This window comes from Macaca thibetana, chromosome 20 (genome assembly GCF_024542745.1).
Source record: "Macaca thibetana thibetana isolate TM-01 chromosome 20, ASM2454274v1, whole genome shotgun sequence".
Taxonomy (NCBI): domain Eukaryota; kingdom Metazoa; phylum Chordata; class Mammalia; order Primates; family Cercopithecidae; genus Macaca; species Macaca thibetana.
Genome location: NC_065597.1, coordinates 52,574,071 through 52,597,412, shown reverse-complemented (window position 1 = coordinate 52,597,412; position 23,342 = coordinate 52,574,071). Strand labels below are relative to the sequence as shown.

Here is a 23,342-nt window from a genome sequence, read left to right as displayed (position 1 = left end):
TTTATGGTACAGATAATTTGGGGCAGATAGATGATAGATTTGGGGAGACGTGAAAGTGGTTGGGGCAGGGATCAAGACTTGAGCCAGGCTGGCAGTCCCATTAGGAGGTTTTTGTAAGAATAAATTGTTGAGGGCCTAAATCACAGGAGTGGCGTTGGAGACACAGGATGCATTTGAATTTTATCAAGGAGGTAATCTGTTGGGCCTGTTGACTGACTAGGTACAGGGGGGTAGGAAAAATTGAGGAAGAAATTCCTGCTTGAGTAACTGCATAGATAGTTAAGCCATTACCTAAAATGAACGGTTTCTCTCCCGTCACTGACAGTTATAACTTGTTCTTGCCTTTACTTCGCTCCTTCTGTCTGCTGCTTAAACCCATTCTTGAGGTTTTGTCATTTCTTCTCCTACAACTGTTTTCTCACCTGTATGTTGAATCTTAAATCCATATTTTTAATCCAAACTTTTTTGAACTCCAGAACCATAAATTCAGTTGCATCCCGTGTGTGCATATCCTGTAGCAGTGGTTCTCAAAGTTTACCTGAGGACAGGATCCCTAGGAGGCTCCTCGAAACTCTTTCATGAGATCTATGAGGTCAAATCAATTTTCATAATAACAGGAAGACTTTATTTGTCTGTTTCACTTTTATTATGAGTATATAGTGGAGTTTTCCACAGGTGACACAGTATGGGATATCACAACAAATTGGATGCAGGTACATATGTGATAATCCACCTGCCTTCTGTTAAGCCAGATGTTAAAGAGACTTACAGAAATGTAAAACAGTGCCATGCTTCTCACTAATTTTGTTTTGGAAAATACAATAATTTTAAAAAAATGTATCTATGTTCATATGTAATAAATTTATTTTTAACTCACTTAAAATATTTGTTTAAACTTTTATTATGGTAAATATATATACAACACCCACAAACGAAACCTTTTGGAGTTCTCAGTGTTTCAGAGTATAAAGGACCTTGAGACCAAAACATTTGAGATGTGAGTCAGTGGAAGCAGTGTAGTTAAGTGCCTTGCCCATGGTCATATAACTAGTAAGTTGCAGAGCTGAGATTTGATTCCATCCAGTCTTTTGAACCTATACTTCTTGTCCTGGGACAGTTTAGGTAAGATTAATATTACATGTTTCTTGAGGATACACACCCATTCACACACACCCCCTGTTATTTGAGCCTGGTGCATTTTATGTTATGTTATGTTATGTTATGTTATGTTATGTTATGTTATGTTATGTTATGTTATTCATTCCTTCATTCAGGAGTTGGGGCCTTACCATGTTGCCCATGCCTGACTTGAACTTTTTGGCTCAAGCAATCCTCCTGCCTCAGGACTACAGGCGTGTGCTGCTGTGCCTGGCTTTTGTATTTTTGTATGCCTGGTGTGTTTTGGAGGGATAAATCTTGGGAGACCCTTTCAGAGTTTCTGCTGTTATACTGTAGGACCTTCTATTCTTCTGTGAGCCTATTTTGGTAAATTACATTTGATAAAGCAGAGTTTGGAAAACTACAGTCTGCAGGTGAAATCTGGCCCATTGCCTGGTTTTGCATATGCAGTGTTATGGAATATAGTCACATCCATTTGTTTGCGTTTACCTGTTGTCTGTGGCTGCTCTGGTGCTACAGTGGCAGAGTTGAGTGGTTGTCACAGACTCTATGGTCTGCAAAGGCCAAAATATTTACTGTCTCATCTTTACAGAAAGAACTTGCCAACCCCTGTTGTACAACATAGTTCAATTTAGTTGGATTTTGTTTTACTGGGATAGATTGTACATAGTATTTTCTTGTCTTTTGATAATCTCCACATTTGAATTTGTGTCTTTTTCACTCCCGGTGCTATTTATATCTCTTGTTTTTATTCACGTTGTTTGGGATGACCAAAATTTAGCCTGACTTATTGGTAACAGTGTTATGTTGGTGTTCCATCTTTTACTGTGCTCTGCAGTAATTTAAATGCCATTAGGTTTAGAGATACATGTTTCTTTTTCTTTTTTCTTTTCTTGAAAGAGGGTCTTACTGTTGCAAGGCTCTGGAGTCGGAGGTTGCAGTGAGCCAAGATCACACCATTGCACTGCAGCCTGGGCAACAAGTGCAAAACCCTGTCTTTAAAAAAAAAAAAAAAAAAAAAAAAACTATTAAAGGCTGGGTGCAGTGGCTCCCAGCACTTTGGGAGGCCGAGGCAGGAGGATCACCTGAGACCAGCCTGGCCAACATGGCAAAACCCCATCTCTACTAAAAATACAAAAATTAGCTGGGCGTGGTGGCACACACCTGTAATCCCAGCTACTCCTCAGGCTGAGGCATGAGAATCACTTGAACCAGGGAGGTGGAAGTTGCAGTAAGCCAAGATTGCGCCACAGCATTCCAGCCCGGGCAACAGAGCGAGACTCTTGTCTCCAAAAATAAGTATACACTAGTGAAAAAGAAAAAAGTATGGTAGTATTAATCAGGGAAATTATCTGATCATGATAGACACTTTCATAAATTTCTCTTATTTCTTCTATGTAAACTAGTTAATCTATTTAGATTTCCTGCCTCTTCTATGGTCAATGTTAAATTACTCCCTCCTCCAGCTTTTCATATTTATAGACTTGAACATAAAGAAATATATTAATTTCAGAAGGTTATTTTTTTCCATTTTCATTTTTTAATAAAGTTAACTATTTTTCATAGCAGCATGCCTTGGATTTATTGATTTACTTTTAAAGTCATTGATCTCTCTTTTATGTTTACTAATTGTTTCTGTTTACTTTAGTGTGTGTGGGTGTTTTCCCCCTTCTTGAGTTGGATGCATTATGTTCTTGTTGGAAATAAGGCTGTGAATTTTTTTTTGAGCTCTGGTTTAGCTGGATCTCAAAATGTATTGTATGCAGTGTTTTCAGTATTATTTTCTTGGTAACCCTGTAGTTTCGTGTTTATTCTTCATCTTGAAATGTACTTTTTTCTTTTTCTTTTCTGTTTTTAGCTGAAAAATTTGTGTTATGCAATTGAAATTTAAGGCAGATTTTTATTTGCTAGTTTTATGATTTTAGTGACATTACGTTGTAATCCAGAAATATCCACAGTATTATTTCTAGCCTTTGCAATTTATTGATGTTTTGTTTTCTTTGCTGCTGTATGGCATGTATGTGCATGTTGACTTCTTATGATTGTTTCATGGGTATTTGTCAAAAAGATGTTACTTGTTTTCAAGGTACATGGCTTTGCTTTTTTCTGGTTTATTCTGTCTCCATTTGTTTTACATGTTTTGATATTATGAGACTTGGCATATAAAAGTGCTTAATTGCTCATGTCTTTAGTTTTTTCTTTTATTATGAATATGAAATTTATCTTATCCTTTATAATGCTTTTCTCTTTGAATTTTATTTTGTCTGATATCAGTATTGTTTTCATTTTAATTTTCTTAGCCTTTCTTGGTTGTGTATCTTCCTCTCTACTGTTTTTTTAAACCTTGCTGAGTTGTTTTGTTTAAGAGTGCTTTTTGCAAAGTTTATTGAGTTTGTTTTTCCTTTCTTAGTTTAAGAGGCTTTATCTTTTAGCAAGTGAACTTAACCCATTCACATTTATTGTGATACAGGTATTTTGGGGCTTCTGTTTAGCATCCTAGTTTGCATTAACCAGAACTTTGAAATTTTTTTGAATTCCATTTTACATGTCTGCTGAATAGATGAAGTTTTCTAATTTTCCTTTTCCCCCCCTTCCAATGGTTTGGGTGATTATGAACATAATTTACACCATAGCCAGTATTAGTCAGTGTTGGTATTTGTTACTTAGCAACCCCCACCTATGTTCACTTTTTAATCCTTCACTCATTACTTCTATGTCTTATTTTATATCTAAGATTGTACTTCAGATTAGCTTCATTTAATAATCAATAGTTACATTATCTTGATGTCTTTAGTGTTTTTAATGAAGTTTTCTGGCCCCGGAAATGAATACCTATCTCAGCTTTGTTTTCCACGTGGTACTTTACTGATGAGAAATACAGCAGTTACTTGAGTTTGAGGTAGAGGTGAAGTTGCTGGGTGACAAATATTGATGTTGCTTCTGAACTTCTGGTCACCTTTGATTTAGTGTTAGGGTTCTTATACATGCCTTCATATAGATCATTCACAGTTTTTGTATATAGGTTATCTTCTGGTTCTTTGATAATTAAAAAGCATCTTCCTGCTCCTTTCTCACACACCTTGTTTGGGCATAAAATTGTCACAGTGTTATTTTTTAATATTTAGATTTTTAAAGTAATGAAGTGGCAACAAACCTGTATTACAGCAGCAGGTAGCTACCACCTTAAGTGGGTGTTCAATTGCCAAATGCCACGCTGAGTCCAGTACTAAGCATGTAAAAGCTAAGTAAACATTTTTATGTTCCTTACAATGTTACATGTACAGTTGTCCCTTGGTATCTGTGACGCATTGGTTCCAGGACCCCCGACAGATACCAAAATTCATGGATGTTCAAGTCCCGTATATAAAATGGTGTAGTATTTGCATATAACCTACACACATTCTCCTATATACTTTGAATCATCTCTAGATTACTTACAATACCAAATATAATGTAAATGCTGTGTAAATAGTTGCATTGGTGTTTATTTGTATTTTTATTTTTGGTTTGTTTGCTTAGTATTTTTGATCCATGGTTGGTTGAATCTGTGGGTGGGGCACACATGGATGTGGAGGGCTGCCTGTACTTTATCTTCCTTAGGTTTCAGAGGTACTTTAGAATATTCTAGTGCCATATTGTCCTCATGAAGTGTTTTTGATAGCCAGTATGTGCTTATTACTGCATGAGGCACACACAAAATAAATAAAAAATGTTATTGTTACATATTAGAAGCATTATGTTGTCTGGGAGACAAAATTTTCACCTATAATTAGGCCTAGAAAGCACTTTGCCCCAATTATCAGTAAGAGACTTGTCAGTGAGCATCAAGAATGAAAGCATTATAAACAGTAGATGGAATGTTTGTAATTTTTCACTGTAATTCTTCCTGAACTACAGTTCGTATTACTTCAGAAAAATTGAAGTGACACACAAAAAATAAGAGGCCAAGATCATATATTATGTTTAAAAAGTATAAATGACATAGAGTAAATTTACCAGATGTTCAGAGAAAGAAGAAAATGGGGAGACCAGTTTCTTAGGTGGAGGGGGGCTAGAGCTGAGAGTGTGGAAGAGGAAGTTGGTGGTCATTGTAAACTCAGGTGACCAAGGGTTTAATGACATCATATCTATTGTAGGCATTTGATAAAGATTTCTTTTGGACATAATTAATAACTTCACTTCTGTTTACTGAGTGGTTACAACACCCTGGGCACTTGACCAAGACTGTTCCTACTTTATAGAGGAGAAAGACACAGAGGTAACTCAGATGGTGAATGGTGGGCTGTTTTAATCCCAGGGTGGGAGCTTGAATGGAGATTTTTTTTGAGTGTCCTCACCAGTAACATGGGGGTGTTTCACTTCACTTATCTGACAGTGGTATCTGTGAGGATACATTAAAAAATTTCATAGAAACATTCAACTGCTACCAAAGTATAAGGTGGTATTGTGTCAGTCATTAACGAATAGCCGCTGTTTATATAGCCTTGTGTTCTGTGTTTTATAAACATGAAGACATTTAACCTTAGGATAGCTCTGCAAGGTGTAGGTACTATCTCCATTTTACCGGGAAAACAGCAGGCTCAGTTAGGTTTATACAACTTGCCCAAAGACACAAAGCTTGTAAAGGCAGAGCTGGGGTTGAAACCTGGCACCAAAAGCTCATACACCATGCGTCTCTGTACTTCTCCAGCTGGGTTTACTTACACTGGCTTAAGGCATTTCCATTGGTTTTCTTTCTTTACACTCTTTTATGAGTCAACAGTTTCCCTATTTGCAGTTTCTGATTTATTTTTCAGATTTAAGATAAAGCATCCAGATTATTTCTCTCATTTTGATTCATCTCATAGATACGTTATCTTTGTCTTTACTTCCATGTTCTGAGTTTGTCTTATACGATTCAGATTTTACATTTTTACATTGTTAACTTTGGCTTTTTGTAAGAAAACCAGCAGGTTGTTTTCTAACTTTGTGTTGTTCTTAGGTTGTCTTCTAAAGATGAAAAATAGAGACCAAACACATTAACAATGAGGCAGAATAAGAACAGTTGCCAGGGAATAGAGGATTCTCTTAGGACTACTGAAAATTGGCCACATTTGTTCTTTGAGTCATTGCAAGTTCGCTGGTTTTGTAATGATCAGATGATGTCTTTGACCAGAGTATAATGTGGGAAAGGGGATAGTGAACATGAGTTGTTGTCTTGGCCAAAAGTCCTTGGGCCCTTATTGGATAGGTAGTTAGCAGAAGTGAAATTTGACTCTTGGCAGTGATATCTCCTAACAAAATTTGAGCCTGTAAATGAGGATATCCCTGCTCACGGAAAGCCTCTGTTTTTTTTTTTAGGATTATTTTTCTTAGTGCCTTTGAATTTAGATGGCTTACTTTGGAGGTACCCTTTACTGGCTAATGTTTTCCACCCCTTTTCTTTTGTTGGGATTAGTGCCAGAACAGATAAAGCCCAGTGTAAGCCAGCCTCAGCCTGCCAACTCTAATAACGGCACTTCCACAGCAACCAGCACTAATAATAATGCCAAGCGAGCTACAGCCAACAATCAGCAGCCACAGCAGCAGCCGCAGCAGCAGCAGCAGCAGCAGCAGCCGCAGCAGCAGCAGCAGCCGCAGCAGCAGCAGCCGCAGCAGCAGCCACAGCCGCAGCAGCCACAGCAGCAGCCACAGGCCTTGCCTCGGTATCCTCGTGAAGTACCTCCACGATTTCGCCACCAGGAACACAAACAGCTTCTAAAGAGGGGTCAGCATTTTCCTGTCATAGCAGCAAACCTTGGATCTGCTGTTAAAGTGTTAAACAGCCAGTCAGAAAGCAGTGCTTTAACAAATCAACAGCCACAAAATAACGGAGAGGTGCAGAACAGCAAAAACCAGTCAGGTGAGAGAAGGCATTTCTTACGAGACTCACACCTTATCATCATTAGCTGTATAGCAAGTTAATAAATTTGTAGCTTTTTGGTGATGTATTGGTATTCATCAGTATCTGGATTTTAATATAAGAGTTCTTTATAGGGAGTTATGAATGGGGAATCTTAAAATATTTCCTGTAAGTTACCTACTTTAAAATGATTATTTTACTTATTCTCCCTTCAGGTTCTGCCCATTTTAATAAGGAGCTTATAGCTAAAGTTGACTGTAAGACTGTAGCTAAAATTGAGCACCCTTCCCCCCAGGCCCTGAGCAGTTGTACATATTATTGCAATTTAGTGTTCAACAACGTTGTGAGACAGAGTTCTTAACCTCCACTTTCAGTAGAGGCAGCTGACACACCAAGACATTAAATAACTTGCCCAAGCTCACTCAGTTACCACATGCCATAAAAAGACTGGCACTCATGGAAATTATATTCAAACAGAGGAAATGCATTCAGTTATTTGCCTCAGAGTGACTTCTCTGAGCTTGGTAGTGATTGTGAGGCAGAAAATAAATCTAGTATGTGATTACAGGTTTTCTCAAAGCCCAGTTTGTTTCAACATGTTCTGGAAAGTTTTGATGGTCTATTAGTCTGTCCATTCATTCATTTATCCAACTATTTTAAAGTTCTACCACAAGCCAGATAGAGAATTAGGTGCTAGGGTTGAGGGGGCAATCAAGGTGCCCATACAAAAATACAATTCTAGAGGCAGTGTAGCATACTGATAAAGAAGGAAGTCTAGAATCAGTCTGTGGCCTTGCATCCTGGTGCCCCCATATCCCAGTTTGTGTGACTTTGGGCAGGTTACTTAATTGCTCCATGTGCCTGAGCAGTCTTTCCTAACTGTCCCAGGTTGTACTCACTTTCTACACCTGTGCTCTCTTTTATATACCAAGAGCTGCTCTGTACATTGTAATATATTATGGTATTCACAGTGAATAAGTAGCAGATCCTGGACTCACATCAAGATCTGTCTGATTCCAAAGCTGTGCTCGTAACCACCATGCTGTGCTTTGGCACTGTACAAGATGTGATAGGTAATGAGGAAGAGGACACAAATGTGAGTTTTCTAGCATAGGCACATTGTTATTGGAAAGGATACAAATTTAAGTCATTGTCCTGAGTTAATATTTACTCCCTAATTTCCCAGCACCTTATTACCTGTGTGAGCTTAGCCATATAACACATCTGACCTTCTTTGCTAATCTGTAAAACAGTAGTACCCAACCCTATAAGGTTGCTGTGGGGACTTAATTATATGGCATGTTATTAAAGGAGCTAGATTAATGCCTGATATCTAGGTGCCAAATAAATTATCTTCCTAATAACTCTTATAGAAGGACCTGCACTTCTCAAGAAGAGTTTGGTTTAGACATACTAGATCTAGTGCCAAGTAGTAGGCAATTAGTAATTTGAAGTTCACCTGGGAAGTCAGGTTGGAAGTAAATGTATTGGTCATCAGCATGATGAAAAATGCAGTTTAAAACTTTGGGAGAGGTTAGTTATACAACAAATGATGGAGTACCTGCTGTGAGCTAAGCAAGGTGGAATGGCACTGAACAAAACAGTGAAGTGGGATAGTATATTTAGAAAATATGTCAAATATGCCTTTTCACTTGGGGAAATGAAAGGTACCTGTTTTTGAAATGGAAACAACAGAAGTGTAAGAATCTTGCTTCTCAAAAATAACTCTGAGTCAAAAATACCAAAAGTGTTACAAGTGTGTGTTCAGATGAGAAGAAGGCCTCAGGTGTGGGCATAGGAAGAAGTCTTCAAAAAAAGGCTGAGAAGGAAAAACATCCTGCCTGTTTCTAAAAGAATTTTACCAGGGTGGACTGCATTGATGTGGAGGCTAAGTTGGAAGTGAGGAGGGTGCAGCAATCTAACTGAAGCCTGGATTCAATCTCAAAAAACAACTAGAAAATGCAGATGATGAAACCAAGGCATTCCAAAGAAGAGCCAGATTTGTATTTTTTTCTCTTAAAAAATTTGTGAATCCCCACTTACCAGCATATTTTACATATTTACATTAAAACATCTTTCTAGGTGTTACTAGGATTGGTAATAGAAACTTTAGCTTGCAAAATAGACCAGGAGAGTCAGTGAAGGCTTCTTATGAGTTAGGTATATCCAGCTCCTACCAAGTTATTAATATTAATAACGATATAGTGGCTAATCCTTATGGAGTGCTTACTGTGCCCACACACTACTAACTTACTTAATGCTTCTTTTACAGAGTAGATAGTATCATCTTCATTTTACAGATTAGGAAGTAGCCTAGAGGGCAGTGAAGAACCGGGTACTAGATAGTATAAACAGCGTGCACAGTAGCCCAGAAACATGAGCATTCTTTGTTGTGAACTACATGTAGTTCAGAATTGGGGAAACGTAATGTTAGCTTGGTTTTTTGTTTTGTTTTGTTTTGTTTGATCCATTTGTATTTGGCTTTTTTATGTTCTCGTTTTTAATTTTTTTAGAATCCTGTGCTAGTCAAACTAGACAACTCTGCAGACTAGCCCTGGGCTGCCAGTTTGGGGCTGGGCCTTAGACATTTATTGATGGTTTAATTTGAGACTTAAGACCTCTTTTTTGCAGTTGACCACTTAGAGCCCAAAGGGGTGAAATAACTCTTTAATATGGGGGCCCACAAACCATGTAATGAGAGTGAAGGCTTTGGGGGGACCAGTAGGCTCAACAGGAGCAATATTGTTCTTACAGGCCAAAGTGTTCTATCCCATTTTTTATCCACCTGACATGATCCATACAGAAAAGTTAAGAAGACTAGAATCGTGAACACTCATACACCCTCCACCCAAATCTGGTGGTGGTTAACATTGTCCCATCTTGACATACATCTCTTTCTCTGTCTCATATATGCATACATGTGCACATTATTGTTGAACCACTTAAAAGTAAGTTGCAAACACTGACACTTCAACTTTAATACTTCACAGGTAGTTATCCTAAGAATAAGCATAGTCTCCTGTACAACCACAATACCATTATCACTGCTAAGTAAAAGAACAACAACAATATCTTCTAATAGTTTGTGTCCACATTTTTGCTAGTTGTCCCAAGAATGTATTGCTTGCTTGCTTGTTCAGAGTATGCTAGCGTTTATATAAAATATAAAGCATATAGAACACTATGTATTGCTTAGGGAATGAATTCAAATGTAGTAAGATATAAAGATTTACATGAGTGATTACCACTGGTATACCCACTGGGGAAGGAAAGAGAGAGAATATGAGTTTTTTCTGCCATACTAGTAATGTATTTTTTAAGGTGTATGGGTATATTTTATATTACTCTTTTATGGACTTTTCTATGTTTGAAATAGTTATTTTTTTTAAAGAAGAAGACATTTGAGGCATAATGGTGAATGACCAGTAATTGGGATGTTTTAACCAAAAATGTTAACATTAAAGTTTCTGGAAATGTTTAAAGGTTAAAATGCTGTCCGTTCCATCCATCTGTGCTCTTGCATTGGGCTTTTAGCACGGTGTGCATCCTTGCTGTCTTGCAGCTTCTGCTTGCTTGGAACTTGCACCTTCCCCTTGGATGATAAACAAACTCATATCTTCTCTATCCTTAAAAAAAAATTTCGTTAAGTCTCCATACTCTTTTTTTTTCTTTCTTTCTTTTTTTTTTTTTTTTTTTGAGGAGACAGGGTCTCACTTTGTCACCCAGGCTGGAGTGCAGTGGCATGAACACAGCTCACTACAGCCTCAACCTCCCGGCTCAAGTGATCCTCCCACTTCAGTCAGTCTCTCTGAGTAGCTGGGACTACAGACGTTTGCCACCACGCCTGGTGAATTTTTGTGTGGTTTGTAGAGAGACGGGATTTTGCCATGTTGCCCAGGCTGATCTTGAACTCCTGAGCTCAAGCTGTCTGCCTGCCTTGGCCTCCGAAACTGCTGGGATTAGAGGCGTGAGCCACCATGCCCGGCAAAATCCCCATAGTCTTTTGAGGCTATTACAGAATTTCTCCCTCCCGCCTTTCAGTATTATTGAAGGAATGGTCTGTACTTGCAGTCTTTAATGTATTACATCAGTGTCTCATAATCTGGCTTCTGCTCACTTGACTAAAATAACTCTATTGCTGAAGTCACTGATCTTCTGAATGTCAAATGCAAACCTTTTTGTTCCCTCCCAAGGCTTTGTTTCAGATCTCCCCATATTTTAGGTCCTCTTCTGGAAGTCTTCAGTTGATGTTGGGCCCCTCAAAACTCAGTATGTCCAAACTTGAACTCTTTGTGTTGCCCCCATACCACTTCCTCCTCCTGCATTCCTTTGCTCAAATAGTTGCCGCCCCCATTCATCCAGTCCCCATCTAGAAACCTTGAAATCATGCTTTACTCTTCCCTCTCCTGTATGTCTCACAGGGTTACTGTACTCTGCTGATTTTAACTCTTTTTTATTTTTTTTATTTTTTTTGAGATGGAGTCTCACTCTGTCACCCAGGCTGGAGTGCAGTGGCACGATCTCGGCTCACTGCAAGCTCTGACTCCTGGGTTCACGCCATTTTCCTGCCTCAGCCTCCCGAGTAACTGGGATTACAGGCGCGTGCCACTACGCCTGGCTAATTTTTTGTATTTTTAGTAGAGACGGGGTTTCACCATGTTAGCCAGGATGGTCTCGATCTCCTGACCTCGTGATCCACCTACCTCAGCCTCCCAAAGTGCTGGGATAACAGACGTGAGCCACCGCGCCCAGCCAATTTTAACTCTTAAATACCTTCCACTTTTCCGTCTCCCCCCTTGATACTGCTGCTACCAGTTGCCCTGGTTGAGGTGTTCACCATCTGGTCTAGAGCAACATCCCCTAGAAAGTCTTTTGTATCCATCTCCCTGTCACCTTCACCCCATCTCTCAAACCAGAAGCCAGTCATGATTCATGCATTGCATTTGGTTGTGATATTACATTTGTCTTTTTTATTCCGGAACAGAGATTTGGGCCTATTTTAGTCCGGCTTTATTGGGAGATACCCACACCCATTCATTTACATATCGTCTGTGGGCTGCTTTCAAGCTACAATGGCAGAGTTAAATAGTTTTCACAGACCATCTGGCCTGCAAGGCCTGAAATGTTTAACTGGACCAGTGTAGAACAAGTTTGCCAAACCCTGAATCAAAGGCAAGAATAACCAGAAGAGTCATGTTGAATTTTGTACTTAAGAGTGATCTGAGGCCAGGCGTGGTGGCTCACACCTGTAATCCCAGCACTTTGGGAGGCCAAGGCAGGCAGATCACGAGGTCAGGAGATCGAGACCATTGTGGCTAACATGGTGAAACCCCGTCTCTACTAAAAACACAAAAAAAATTAGCCAGGTGTGGTGGCAGGTGCCTATAGTCCCAGCTACTCGGGAGGCTGAGGCAGGAGAATGGCATGAACCCGGGAGGTAGAGCTTACAGTGAGCCAAGATCGCACCACTGCACTCCAGCCTGGGTGACAGAGCCAGACTCCGTTTAAAAAAAAAAGAGTGATTTGAAATTGTGCATCTAAGGTTTTCTCATATTCCCAGTGGTACCATCTCTCTCATACTCCTTGGAAACATTGTAAAACGTAAATATTATTTACTTTTGAAGCTCTTCCCTTTCTGGTGAAATTGAAAGTCTTTAAGGTAGAAAATAAATATTTAACTGTTTTGTTTGTTAGATGCTGTATATTTAGAAGAAAAATATTTGAATGTCCATGGATCTAAATTCTTCCTGAATAAGTGATGCGGTTTCTTTTCTTTTCTTTTTTCTTTTCTTTTCTTTTGAAACAGAGTCTCGCTCTGTTGCCCAGGCTGGAGTGCAGTGGCACGATCTCGGCTCACTGCAACCTCCGCCTCCCGGGTTGAAGCAATTCTCCTGCTTCGGCCTCCTGAGTAGCTGAGATTACAAGCGCCCACCACCATGCCCAGCTAATTTTTGTATTTTTAGTAGAGACGGGGTTTCACCATGTTGGCCAGGCTGGTCTCGAACTCCTGACCTCAGGTGATCTGCCCACCTAGGCCTCCCAAAGTGCTGGGATCAGGCATGAGCCGCCACGCCCAGCCGATGCTGTTTTTTTACGTCACTAGAATTATCACCAGTCTTTGTTCAGCCCCCACATAACCTCTTTGATTTTTTTTTTTGGATAGATGTTCTATTATGTACGATTATGTATTTACGTTTTTTTAGTGTGGTACTGTTGGTGATCACACTTCTGTGGGCATTTTGTATGAAAGTAGGATGTTAATGATACTTTGGATTTCAGATATTTCTAAATAATGCGCAACCTTCCAAATCTAAGTTTGCCTACAGCATTGCAGTGTATAAACATTTTGCATTACACTCAGTAAAACTCAGCCGCCCCCTTTCTTCCCACTAGCACAGAGATTTACTATTTCTCATTATTTCCTGGAAAAGCTGAGTGATAATACTCTACTTAATGATGCTTCTCTATGTTTATCTTCCAGATCATTTACAGCACTGGGTCTTCTTGTGTGTCTGTAAGCAAAATAAATTATCTGACTTCTTCCAAATCTGAAATAATCTCTGACTCTGAAACATATTAGTAATGATTCCTGAGGAGTCCTGTTCTTTTTACCCTTTCCGTTATAATACTGTCTGTTCCCATCCCCTGCAATACATTTTGTTTTTTTTGTTGTTGTTGTTGTTTTGAGATGGAGTTTCGCTCTTATATAATGCCCAGGCTGGAGTGCAGTGGCATGATCTCGACTCACTGCAACCACCGCCTCCTGGGTCCAAGTGATTCTCCTTCCTCAGCCTCCTGAGTAGCTGGGATTATAGGTGCCTGCTGCATGCCCAGCTAATTTTTATATTTTTAGTAGAGATGGGGTTTCACCCTGTTGGCCAGGCTGGCCCCAGGCTCTTGACCTCAGTTGATCCACCTGCCTCAGCCTCTCAAAGTGCTGAGATTACAGGAGTGAGCCACTGTGCCCAGCCAACACCTTTTATTTATTTTTATTTATTTATTCATTTTGAGACAGACTCTAGCTCTGTCACCTGGGCTGAGTGCAGTGGCATAGTCACAACTCAATACAGTCTCAACCTCCCAGGCTCAAGCGATCCTTCTGCCTCAGCCTCTCAAGGAGCTGGGACTCCAGGTGTATGCCACCACGCCCAGCTGATTTTTTTATTTTTTGTAGAGATGGGGTGTTGCTAGGTTGCCCAGGATGGTCTCACTCCTGGACCCAACCAGTACTGCCGCCTCGGCCTACCAAAGTGCTGGGATTATAGGCATGAGCTAAAATGCCAAACGAATTTTTTTTTCTAAACTAAAACCTTTTTTATAACCCAGAATGCCTTGTAACTCACCATTGGTAACCCAATTTTTAAAATAATCTTTAATTTAGGTTTTGATCAAGTGGCTTCTAGATTAAAAATGGGATTTTAGTTAATAATATTTTAAAAGACAAACTTAGCCACCAAACCAGGTCATGACCAGAATCTGAGAACGTTTTTCACTAACATTAAAGGTGATAGAACTCATTTCCAGAATATATTCAGGTGTTTGCTTTTTTGCTTTACTTTTGATGTATTCTGACATTAACAGTGAAATCTGTCACATATGGTTTATGTATAAAAAATACTTATTCATTGATAGCTTCATGGTTTCATCTTTTAATGTTTTAATCATTTGGGATTTTTAAAAATATATTATCTCATTTTAAAAAGTTTTCAAGTACTGAATATTCCCTTTCCCCACTGATGTAAAATGCTAATCCTTGAAATAGTATCTTTGACATATACTTGGATCTGTTTCTGGGTTACTTTTTCTGTTCAGTCAAAGTGCTGTCTGGCAGTGCAGTGCTGTTCAACTATTTCCTGATAATGCAGATTCTCTTCTTCACAACCTCTTCTTTTTGAAATCTTTTAGAGGGTTACTCTCCCATTTACTTTACAGAATTTTTAAATCACTTATAATCATTTTTACAGACTCTTGTTAACAATTTCTTATAATTGAATTAAACTTAGAGCATTGTTACATCTTCATATCCAGTAACAAGTGTCTTTACTTTCAAGTGTCTTCTATGGCCTGCAATAAAATATAATCATATACGACTTTAAATATTTTTGCTAGCTTTATTCCAGTTACTTTATGGCTCTTAATGATTAAGATCTTTCCCCATCAACATTTTCTCCTGGATTATTTTTGGCATGTAGAAAGGAAATTGTTTTTTCATGTTGATCTTTTTTGCCTCTATTCTATTATCTTTACCTCCCATTTTTGAGTCATATTTTATCAGTTAGTAGTTCTAACACTAGACCGAATAGTAGTATTGATGACAAGTATTTTTGTCTTTTTCTTGTCATTATGGGAATGCTTGTGGTGTTTCACTCTTGAATTCTGGATCCATTTCTTATTTTCCATTTGGGTAGTTTTGTTTTCGATGGCCAATCTTGTTTTCTTACTCCTGCTTTATGAAAGTGGCCACACACACACACACACACACACACACACACACACACTCTTGTGCATGCAAATAGTGGCAGCAGAAATACGTTTGCAGTAGTCCAGGGAAAGAAAGTGACAAGGGCTGGACTGTCTTAGATTTGGAGAAAAGGTATATAGATTTTGGACTTGATGTTGTTTTGGATTTGCTGTGCACAGGGAGGAATAGAAGATAAATTCTAGGTTTTAGGAAACTTACTGAGATGAGAAAAACTTTTTTTTTGACGGAGTCTGGCTCTGTCACCCAGGCTGGAGTGCAGTGGCGCGATCTCGGCTCACTGCAAGCTCCGCCTCCCGGGTTTATGCCATTCTCCTGCCTCAGCCTCCCGAGTAGCTGGGACTACAGGCGCCCGCTACCTCGCCCGGCTAGTGTTTTTTTTTTTTTTTGTATTTTTTTTTTTTTTTAGTAGAGACGGGGTTTCACCGTGTTAGCCAGGATGGTCTCGATCTCCTGACCTCGTGATCCGCCCGTCTCGGCCTCCCAAAGTGCTGGGATTACAGGCTTGTGCCACCGCGCCCGGCCAAGAAAAACTTTTAAAGAAGCAGTTTTTGCCCCCTTTGGGAGGAGAGGAATTTACACTCTGTTGGAGTGTAAATCCAGAATTAGAAGATTCTGCTTTCAGAATATCTGAGGTATCTAAGATAAGGTATCTAAGGTAGAATATTCAGGTATCTAAGTGGAAATTTTAAGTAAGGAAGTTATATGATTTCTCACTTTGTTCTTCATAAGGGAGACGTCGTGGAATGAAAAACATGCTTTGGAGATAGGACTAAAAGATGATAATCCTTAGCATGCATTTATCAGTGATAATAGACCTCATTTATTAAGCACCTAATATGGATCAGATATAGTACAGAGTACCTTTTTTTTTTTTTTTTTTTGAGACAGAGCCATGCTCTATTGCCCAGGCTGGAGTGCAGTGGGGCGATCTTGGCTCACTGCAAGCTCTGCCTCCCAGGTTCACGCCATTGTGCCTCAGCCTCCTGAGTAGCTGGGACTGCAGGCACCCACCACCACACCCGGCTAATTTTTTTGTATTTTTAGTAGAGACGGGGTTTCACCATGTTAGCCAGGATGATTAACATCGCCTGACTTCGTGATCCACCTACCTTGGCCCCCTAAAGTGCTGGGATTATAGGCGTGAGCCACCGCGCCTGGCCAGTACAGTTTTAATAATCCACACCACAGTTGTGTGAGATTGATACTAATACTGTTTCTTTTTTTTTTTTTTTTTTGAGACAGAGTCTCACTCTGTCGTTAGGCTGGAGTGCAGTGGCACCATCTCGGCTCACTGCAACAACTTCCGCCGCCTCCGCGGTTCAAGCAATTCTCCTGCCTCAGCCTCGCGAGTAGCTGGGACTACAGGGGCCCGCCACTACATCAGGCTCATTTTTTGTAGTTTTAGTAGAGACAGGGTTTCACCATGTTGGCCAGGATGGTCTCGAACTCCAGACCTCGCGATCCACCCACCTTGGCCTCCCAAAGTGCTGGGATTACAGGGGTGAGCCACTGTGCCTGGCCTGGTACTAATACTATTTCTACTTCAGAGATGAAACTAGGCACAGAGATTGAGGATCTTACCGTGGTCACACAGCTAGTAAATGGTAGGAGTGTCTCTTAAACCCACGCATTCTGGCTACCCAATCTGTGCTGTTAATCACTATGTCAAATTGACCCTAACGAGGCGCTTATTTGCAGCCAGCACTGAGCTTAATGTTTTACATATGATACAATTAACAAAAGAACCAGGTTAAGAAGTATTGTTTATATTCTGGTTTTGCAGATTTGGTCATACAGAGTTCAGACTTGAATCTGGGTGTCTCTAGAGTCCTGTCTACATTCTTAGGCACCTTGCTTTATGAAGGATTCTGATGAATCCTGCCTTTCTCACTTAATTTTCCATAAATTAACCTGTGAACCTCAGTTTTGTCATCTGCAAGTGAAGGTAATGCCTATCCTCTAGGGTAGCTATAAGGATTCGGTGATAAAAGTGCACAGAAAGTTGTCAGACATAGTCCTGAATGCCAAACATTTGTTGATGGTACCAGTGCAGATGTTAGTGTGTTGATTTGCTTATACCCAGTGAGTCTGACTTACTGTTACCCTTTATTTCATGAGAAATTCTCCTCATGGGCACTGAAAGATAGCAAATCTTCTTTGGCAGCTTTAGGAATCATTAAAGAAATGATTCTTAAACAGGGAGTGGAAATTAGAGTCATCTATGGAACTTTAAAGTATGTTATTTGATGAATTTATATCATTTCTGGTCTCTCTCCAGTCACTTTTCCAGACTCTTTCCAGCTCATCATCTTTTGCTGCTTAATGATTGTGCTTTGAGAGAAAATGATGCAAATTGAATCTGATTTTCCATTTTAGCAAACACCTTAATAGTGACTTCTGTTTATCTCCTAGGCCTACAACCCCTGAAGGTTGGCTCATTAGGTCTGGGACATTGCCTTGAACATGTATATTTAAAAACACTACATGTGATTCTGATTGGTACTTTAGTAGAAAACTGCAATATAACCTGCCCCTCAAGGCAGTCGAAATGCACATGGCTTATGCAGGTTAATGCCTCTGAGGAATGTCTACCTACCAGATCCTTAAACCAAGTGAGAGTTAAGAGTATGGGGAACTATCAGAAGCACTAGAACCACCCTACCTGTGGTAAAATAGCTAGATAGTAATACATAGCAGGAAGTCCAAGATTATAGGATTGTATGACTGGTCATCAAATGGCTCCAGTGTCAGCAGTTGATTTTTTGAGATCATAATAATTCTGTGATCTTCAGCATAACAACCATTACTTTTCAGTCCTTTTATATAAATGTGGTTAGGAAGGTAAATTAAGAAAATTTTATGAGAGGAAGTTGAACTGAAAATACTGTTACTTGGATGTAATATTTCAGGTTGAAGATGGATACTAATGAAATGGAATGTAATGATAAAAGCTTTCAAATTCTTACCATTCTTAAAAATTTTTATAAACTTGTGGCTGGGTGCAGTGGCTCACGCCTGTAATCCCAGCACTTTGGGAGGCCGAGGCGGGCAGATCACGAGGTCAGGAGATGGAGACCATCCTGGCTAACACGATGAAACCCCATCTCTACTAAAAATACAAAAAAAAAAAAATTAGCCGGACGTGATAGCGGCGCCTGTAGTCCCAGCTACTCGGGAGGCTGAGGCAGGAGAATGTCATGAATCCGGGAGGCGGAGCTTGCAGTGAGCCGAGATCGCACCACTGCACTCCAGCCTGGGCACAGAGCGAGACTCCGTCTCAAAAAAAAAAAAAAAAAAAATTATAAACTTGTTACAATACCCAAAACAGTTGTTTGGAAAAGCTATAGTAGAAAACAGAGGGTGGAAAAATATTTCTGATACATTTTATCAAATTTTGGCTATTCACTTCTCCTTACCCATCTTTCCATGTCAGGCTTCTACGCCTGGGTTGTTCCGTTATCCTAATGTGTAGCTGCCTCCTAGACCTTCTTGACTCCAAAATTCTTTTATTTGCTGATATGTTAACAATGTATTCATTCAGCAAGTATTTATCAAGGGGCTGTTGTGTCCTCTAGGATCTTAGGATAATATCAGTTGAACATGGAAAGTTGGTGGCTAGAAGATAACCAGTGCCCTTGTAACCATTCTACCATTGTTAAATTTGAGGAGCCACATTTATTTATAACATATTCGTCATTTTTCTTAAATTTTAGTGTCATTTTGAAATGGCCTAACACTTTTTATAAATAGTTGTACTTCTCCTTTATCCTAGATATAAACCACAGTACTTCAGGATCCCATTATGAAAATTCCCAGCGGGGACTTGTGTCTTCTACAAGCGATTCTAGCACAAACTGTAAGAATGCTGTTGTAAGTGACTTGTCGGAAAAAGAAGCATGGCCCTCAGTCCCTGGCAGTGATCCGGAGTTGGCTTCAGAATGTATGGATGCTGATTCTGCCTCCAGTTCTGAGTCGGAAAGAAACATCACTATCATGGCTTCAGGGAACACAGGTGGTGAAAAAGATGGCCTTCGGAATAGCACTGGACTTGGTTCCCAAAACAAGTTTGTAGTTGGTAGCAGCAGCAATAATGTGGGCCATGGAAGTAGTACTGGGCCATGGGGTTTTTCCCATGGAGCCATAATAAGCACATGTCAGGTCTCTGTGGATGCTCCTGAAAGCAAATCTGAAAGTAGCAACAATAGAATGAATGCTTGGGGCACTGTAAGTTCTTCATCAAATGGAGGGTTAAATCCAAGCACTTTGAATTCAGCTAGCAACCATGGTGCCTGGCCAGTATTAGAGAACAATGGACTTGCCCTAAAAGGGCCTGTAGGGAGTGGTAGTTCTGGCATCAATATTCAGTGCAGTACTATAGGCCAGATGCCTAACAATCAGAGTATTAACTCTAAAGTGAGTGGTGGTTCTACCCATGGTACCTGGGGAAGCCTTCAGGAAACTTGTGAATCTGAAGTAAGTGGTACACAGAAGGTTTCATTCAGTGGTCAACCTCAGAATATTACCACTGAAATGACTGGACCAAATAACACTACTAACTTTATGACCTCTAGTTTACCAAACTCCGGTTCAGTGCAGAATAATGAGCTGCCTAGTAGTAATACAGGGGCCTGGCGTGTGAGCACAATGAATCATCCTCAGATGCAGGCTCCATCAGGTATGAATGGCACTTCCCGTTCTCACCTTAGCAATGGAGAGTCAAAAAGTGGAGGCTCTTATGGTACTACATGGGGTGCCTATGGTTCTAATTACTCTGGAGACAAATGTTCAGGCCCTAATGGCCAAGCTAATGGTGACACTGTGAATGCAACTCTAATGCAGCCTGGCGTAAATGGGCCTATGGGCACTAACTTTCAAGTTAACACAAACAAAGGAGGTGGTGTGTGGGAATCTGGTGCAGCAAATTCCCAGAGTGCATCATGGGGAAGTGGAAATGGCGCGAATTCTGGAGGAAGTCGAAGAGGATGGGGAACCCCTGCACAAAACACTGGCACTAATTTACCCAGCAGTGAGTGGAACAAACTGCCTAGCAATCAGCATTCCAATGACAGTGCAAATGGCAATGGTAAGAAGTTTACAAATGGATGGAAATCTACTGAGGAAGAGGATCAGGGTTCTGCCACATCTCAGACAAATGAGCAAAGCAGTGTGTGGGCCAAAACAGGAGCTACAGTGGAGAGCGATGGTAGTACAGAAAGCACTGGACGCCTTGAGGAAAAAGGAACTGGAGAAAGTCAGAGTAGAGACAGAAGAAAAATTGATCAGCACACATTACTCCAAAGCATTGTAAACAGAACTGACTTAGATCCACGTGTCCTGTCCAACTCTGGTTGGGGACAGACTCCTATTAAGCAGAATACTGCCTGGGATACAGAAACATCACCTAGAGGGGAACGAAAGACTGACAATGGGACAGAGGCCTGGGGAAGCTCTGCAACACAGACTTTTAACTCAGGGGCATGTATAGATAAGACTAGCCCTAATAGTAATGATACCTCATCTGTATCAGGGTGGGGCGATCCCAAACCTGCTCTGAGGTGGGGAGATTCCAAAGGCTCAAACTGCCAGGGGGGGTGGGAAGATGATTCTGCTGCTACAGGAATGGTCAAGAGCAATCAGTGGGGGAATTGCAAAGAGGAGAAGGCTGCATGGAATGACTCGCAAAAGAACAAACAGGGATGGGGTGATGGACAGAAATCAAGCCAAGGGTGGTCTGTTTCTGCCAGTGATAACTGGGGAGAAACTTCAAGGAATAACCATTGGGGTGAGGCCAATAAGAAATCCAGCTCAGGAGGTAGTGACAGCGACAGGTCCGTTTCCGGTTGGAACGAACTTGGTAAAACTAGTTCTTTTACTTGGGGAAACAACATAAATCCAAATAATTCATCAGGATGGGATGAATCTTCTAAACCTACTCCTTCCCAGGGATGGGGAGACCCTCCAAAGTCTAATCAGTCTCTAGGTTGGGGAGATTCGTCAAAGCCAGTCAGTTCTCCAGACTGGAACAAGCAACAAGACATTGTTGGATCTTGGGGAATCCCACCAGCTACAGGCAAACCTCCTGGTACAGGCTGGCTGGGGGGACCTATACCAGCCCCAACAAAAGAAGAAGAACCCACAGGCTGGGAGGAACCATCCCCAGAATCTATACGTCGCAAAATGGAGATTGATGATGGAACTTCAGCTTGGGGAGATCCAAGCAAATACAACTACAAAAATGTGAACATGTGGAACAAAAACGTCCCAAATGGCAACAGCCGTTCAGACCAGCAAGCACAGGTACATCAGCTGCTAACGCCTGCAAGTGCCATCTCAAACAAAGAGGCAAGCAGTGGCTCTGGTAAGTTTCTATTTTATGAAATCAAGACTTATTTTAACTTACTGTTATTATAAGATTTGTATAACAAAGTGCTTGGATATGTACACAAAGGCTGTTCCTTACTGTAATCCAGAAGCAGCTTGAAGAAAATTATAGGGGTGATGTTTACCATCAGAGAACAGAGCTCCACTTTTGGCAGTGTTGTTTGAGTCCTGCACACTTCATTCTCTATTAGAAATGCAACAGAAGGTGAATTGGACAAGGGCGGTCAAGTGGAAATGCTGTACACTTCTCTAAGTTGTTTTGAGTTAGGCCTTGTGGTTTTATTATTTGACTAAAATATCCCCAGAAATAAAACAAGTATCTCATAAATAGAGTACTATCTAAACATTAGGTACTATATTTGGCTCTAGAAGGGATTTTTTTTAAGTAGGTGAGAAATCCAACTCTACTTAGTTACAGTATATATGTTTGTGTATTAAAAATGTTTGATAATACCTTTCTAGTATATCCTTACTTTCCTCTCTTATAATGAACTAATTCCTGTCTCTGCAAATTATCCCAACAACATTTTCATTAAGTGTGATTGGCTACATTGTCTTTGTTAATAAAAGTTTTATTGACTTAATAGTCTCATTGGAAGTGGATATGGGAGTGCTTTCATGAGCTAACTTTTCGGCGCCTATTTTTTTTTTTTTCCGTCTAAGTATAGTTTGTTGTATTAATTTAGGTTTGATTCTTAAAAGGAAGAAGTATGTATCTAAGATGAAGCCTATTGGCTTTTATTTTTTCCTAATGAAACGTTTATGGCTTTGTTTTTGTTGTGGTGGTGGTGTTTTTTTTTTGTTGTTGTTTTTTTTTTTTGCTTTGGACAACCTCAGCCTAATACTTCAGATTTTAAAATAAGGATTGTTCAGCATGTGTAAAAAGTAGGTGACCCATTATTGTTAGCTGGGTAGTACATTGTTTTTCCAGTGTATGTGGTGTGGAAGGGGTACACTTGTGCCACAATTTTTTTTTTTTTTTTTGAGTGGGGGGAGATGGAGTCTTGCTCTGTCACCTAGGCTGGAGTGCAGTGGCATGATCTTGGCTCACTGCAGCCTCCACCTCCCAGGTTCAAGCAATTCTCCTGTCTCAGCTTCCTGAGTAGCTGGGACTACAGGTGTGTGCCACTATGCCCAGCTAATCTTTGTATTTTTAGTAGAGACCAGGTTTTGCCACGTTGCCCAGGCTGGTCTCAAAATCCTGACCTCAGCTGATCCACCTGCCTCGGCCTCCCAAAGTGCTGGGATTACAGGCATCAGCCACTGTACCCAGCTGGTACAAATGTTATACATACACTGTCACCCAGCTTATCACCTGCTCCAATTCACAAGGTTTGGTTTAGAATGACTTGACTTTTTCAGGAATTAAATTGATGCTCAAAGGAGAGTGGTTTCCCATAACTATGCAAAAATCAGCTCTAGGCCTAGAGGGTAATTATGAAAAAAGTTTAAAAAATTCTCACCTTATAGTTATATTAA

General features: G+C 40.2%; 1 protein-coding gene across 9 annotated transcripts in view; it reads left to right on the top strand.

Annotated features, from left to right (window-relative positions):
* The window catches only part of TNRC6A (trinucleotide repeat containing adaptor 6A), a 100,880-nt gene that overhangs the window by 43,453 nt on the left and 34,085 nt on the right, over positions 1 to 23,342 (top strand). For 8 of the 9 annotated variants that reach the window (XM_050773811.1, XM_050773807.1, XM_050773813.1 and 5 more), the window contains 2 exons: positions 6,557 to 7,000; positions 19,255 to 21,840. In XM_050773811.1, coding sequence (XP_050629768.1) covers positions 6,557 to 7,000; positions 19,255 to 21,840 — 3,030 coding nt within the window. The remainder of the gene's footprint in view (positions 1 to 6,556; positions 7,001 to 19,254; positions 21,841 to 23,342) is intronic. The other variant, XM_050773814.1, reaches the window with a different exon arrangement.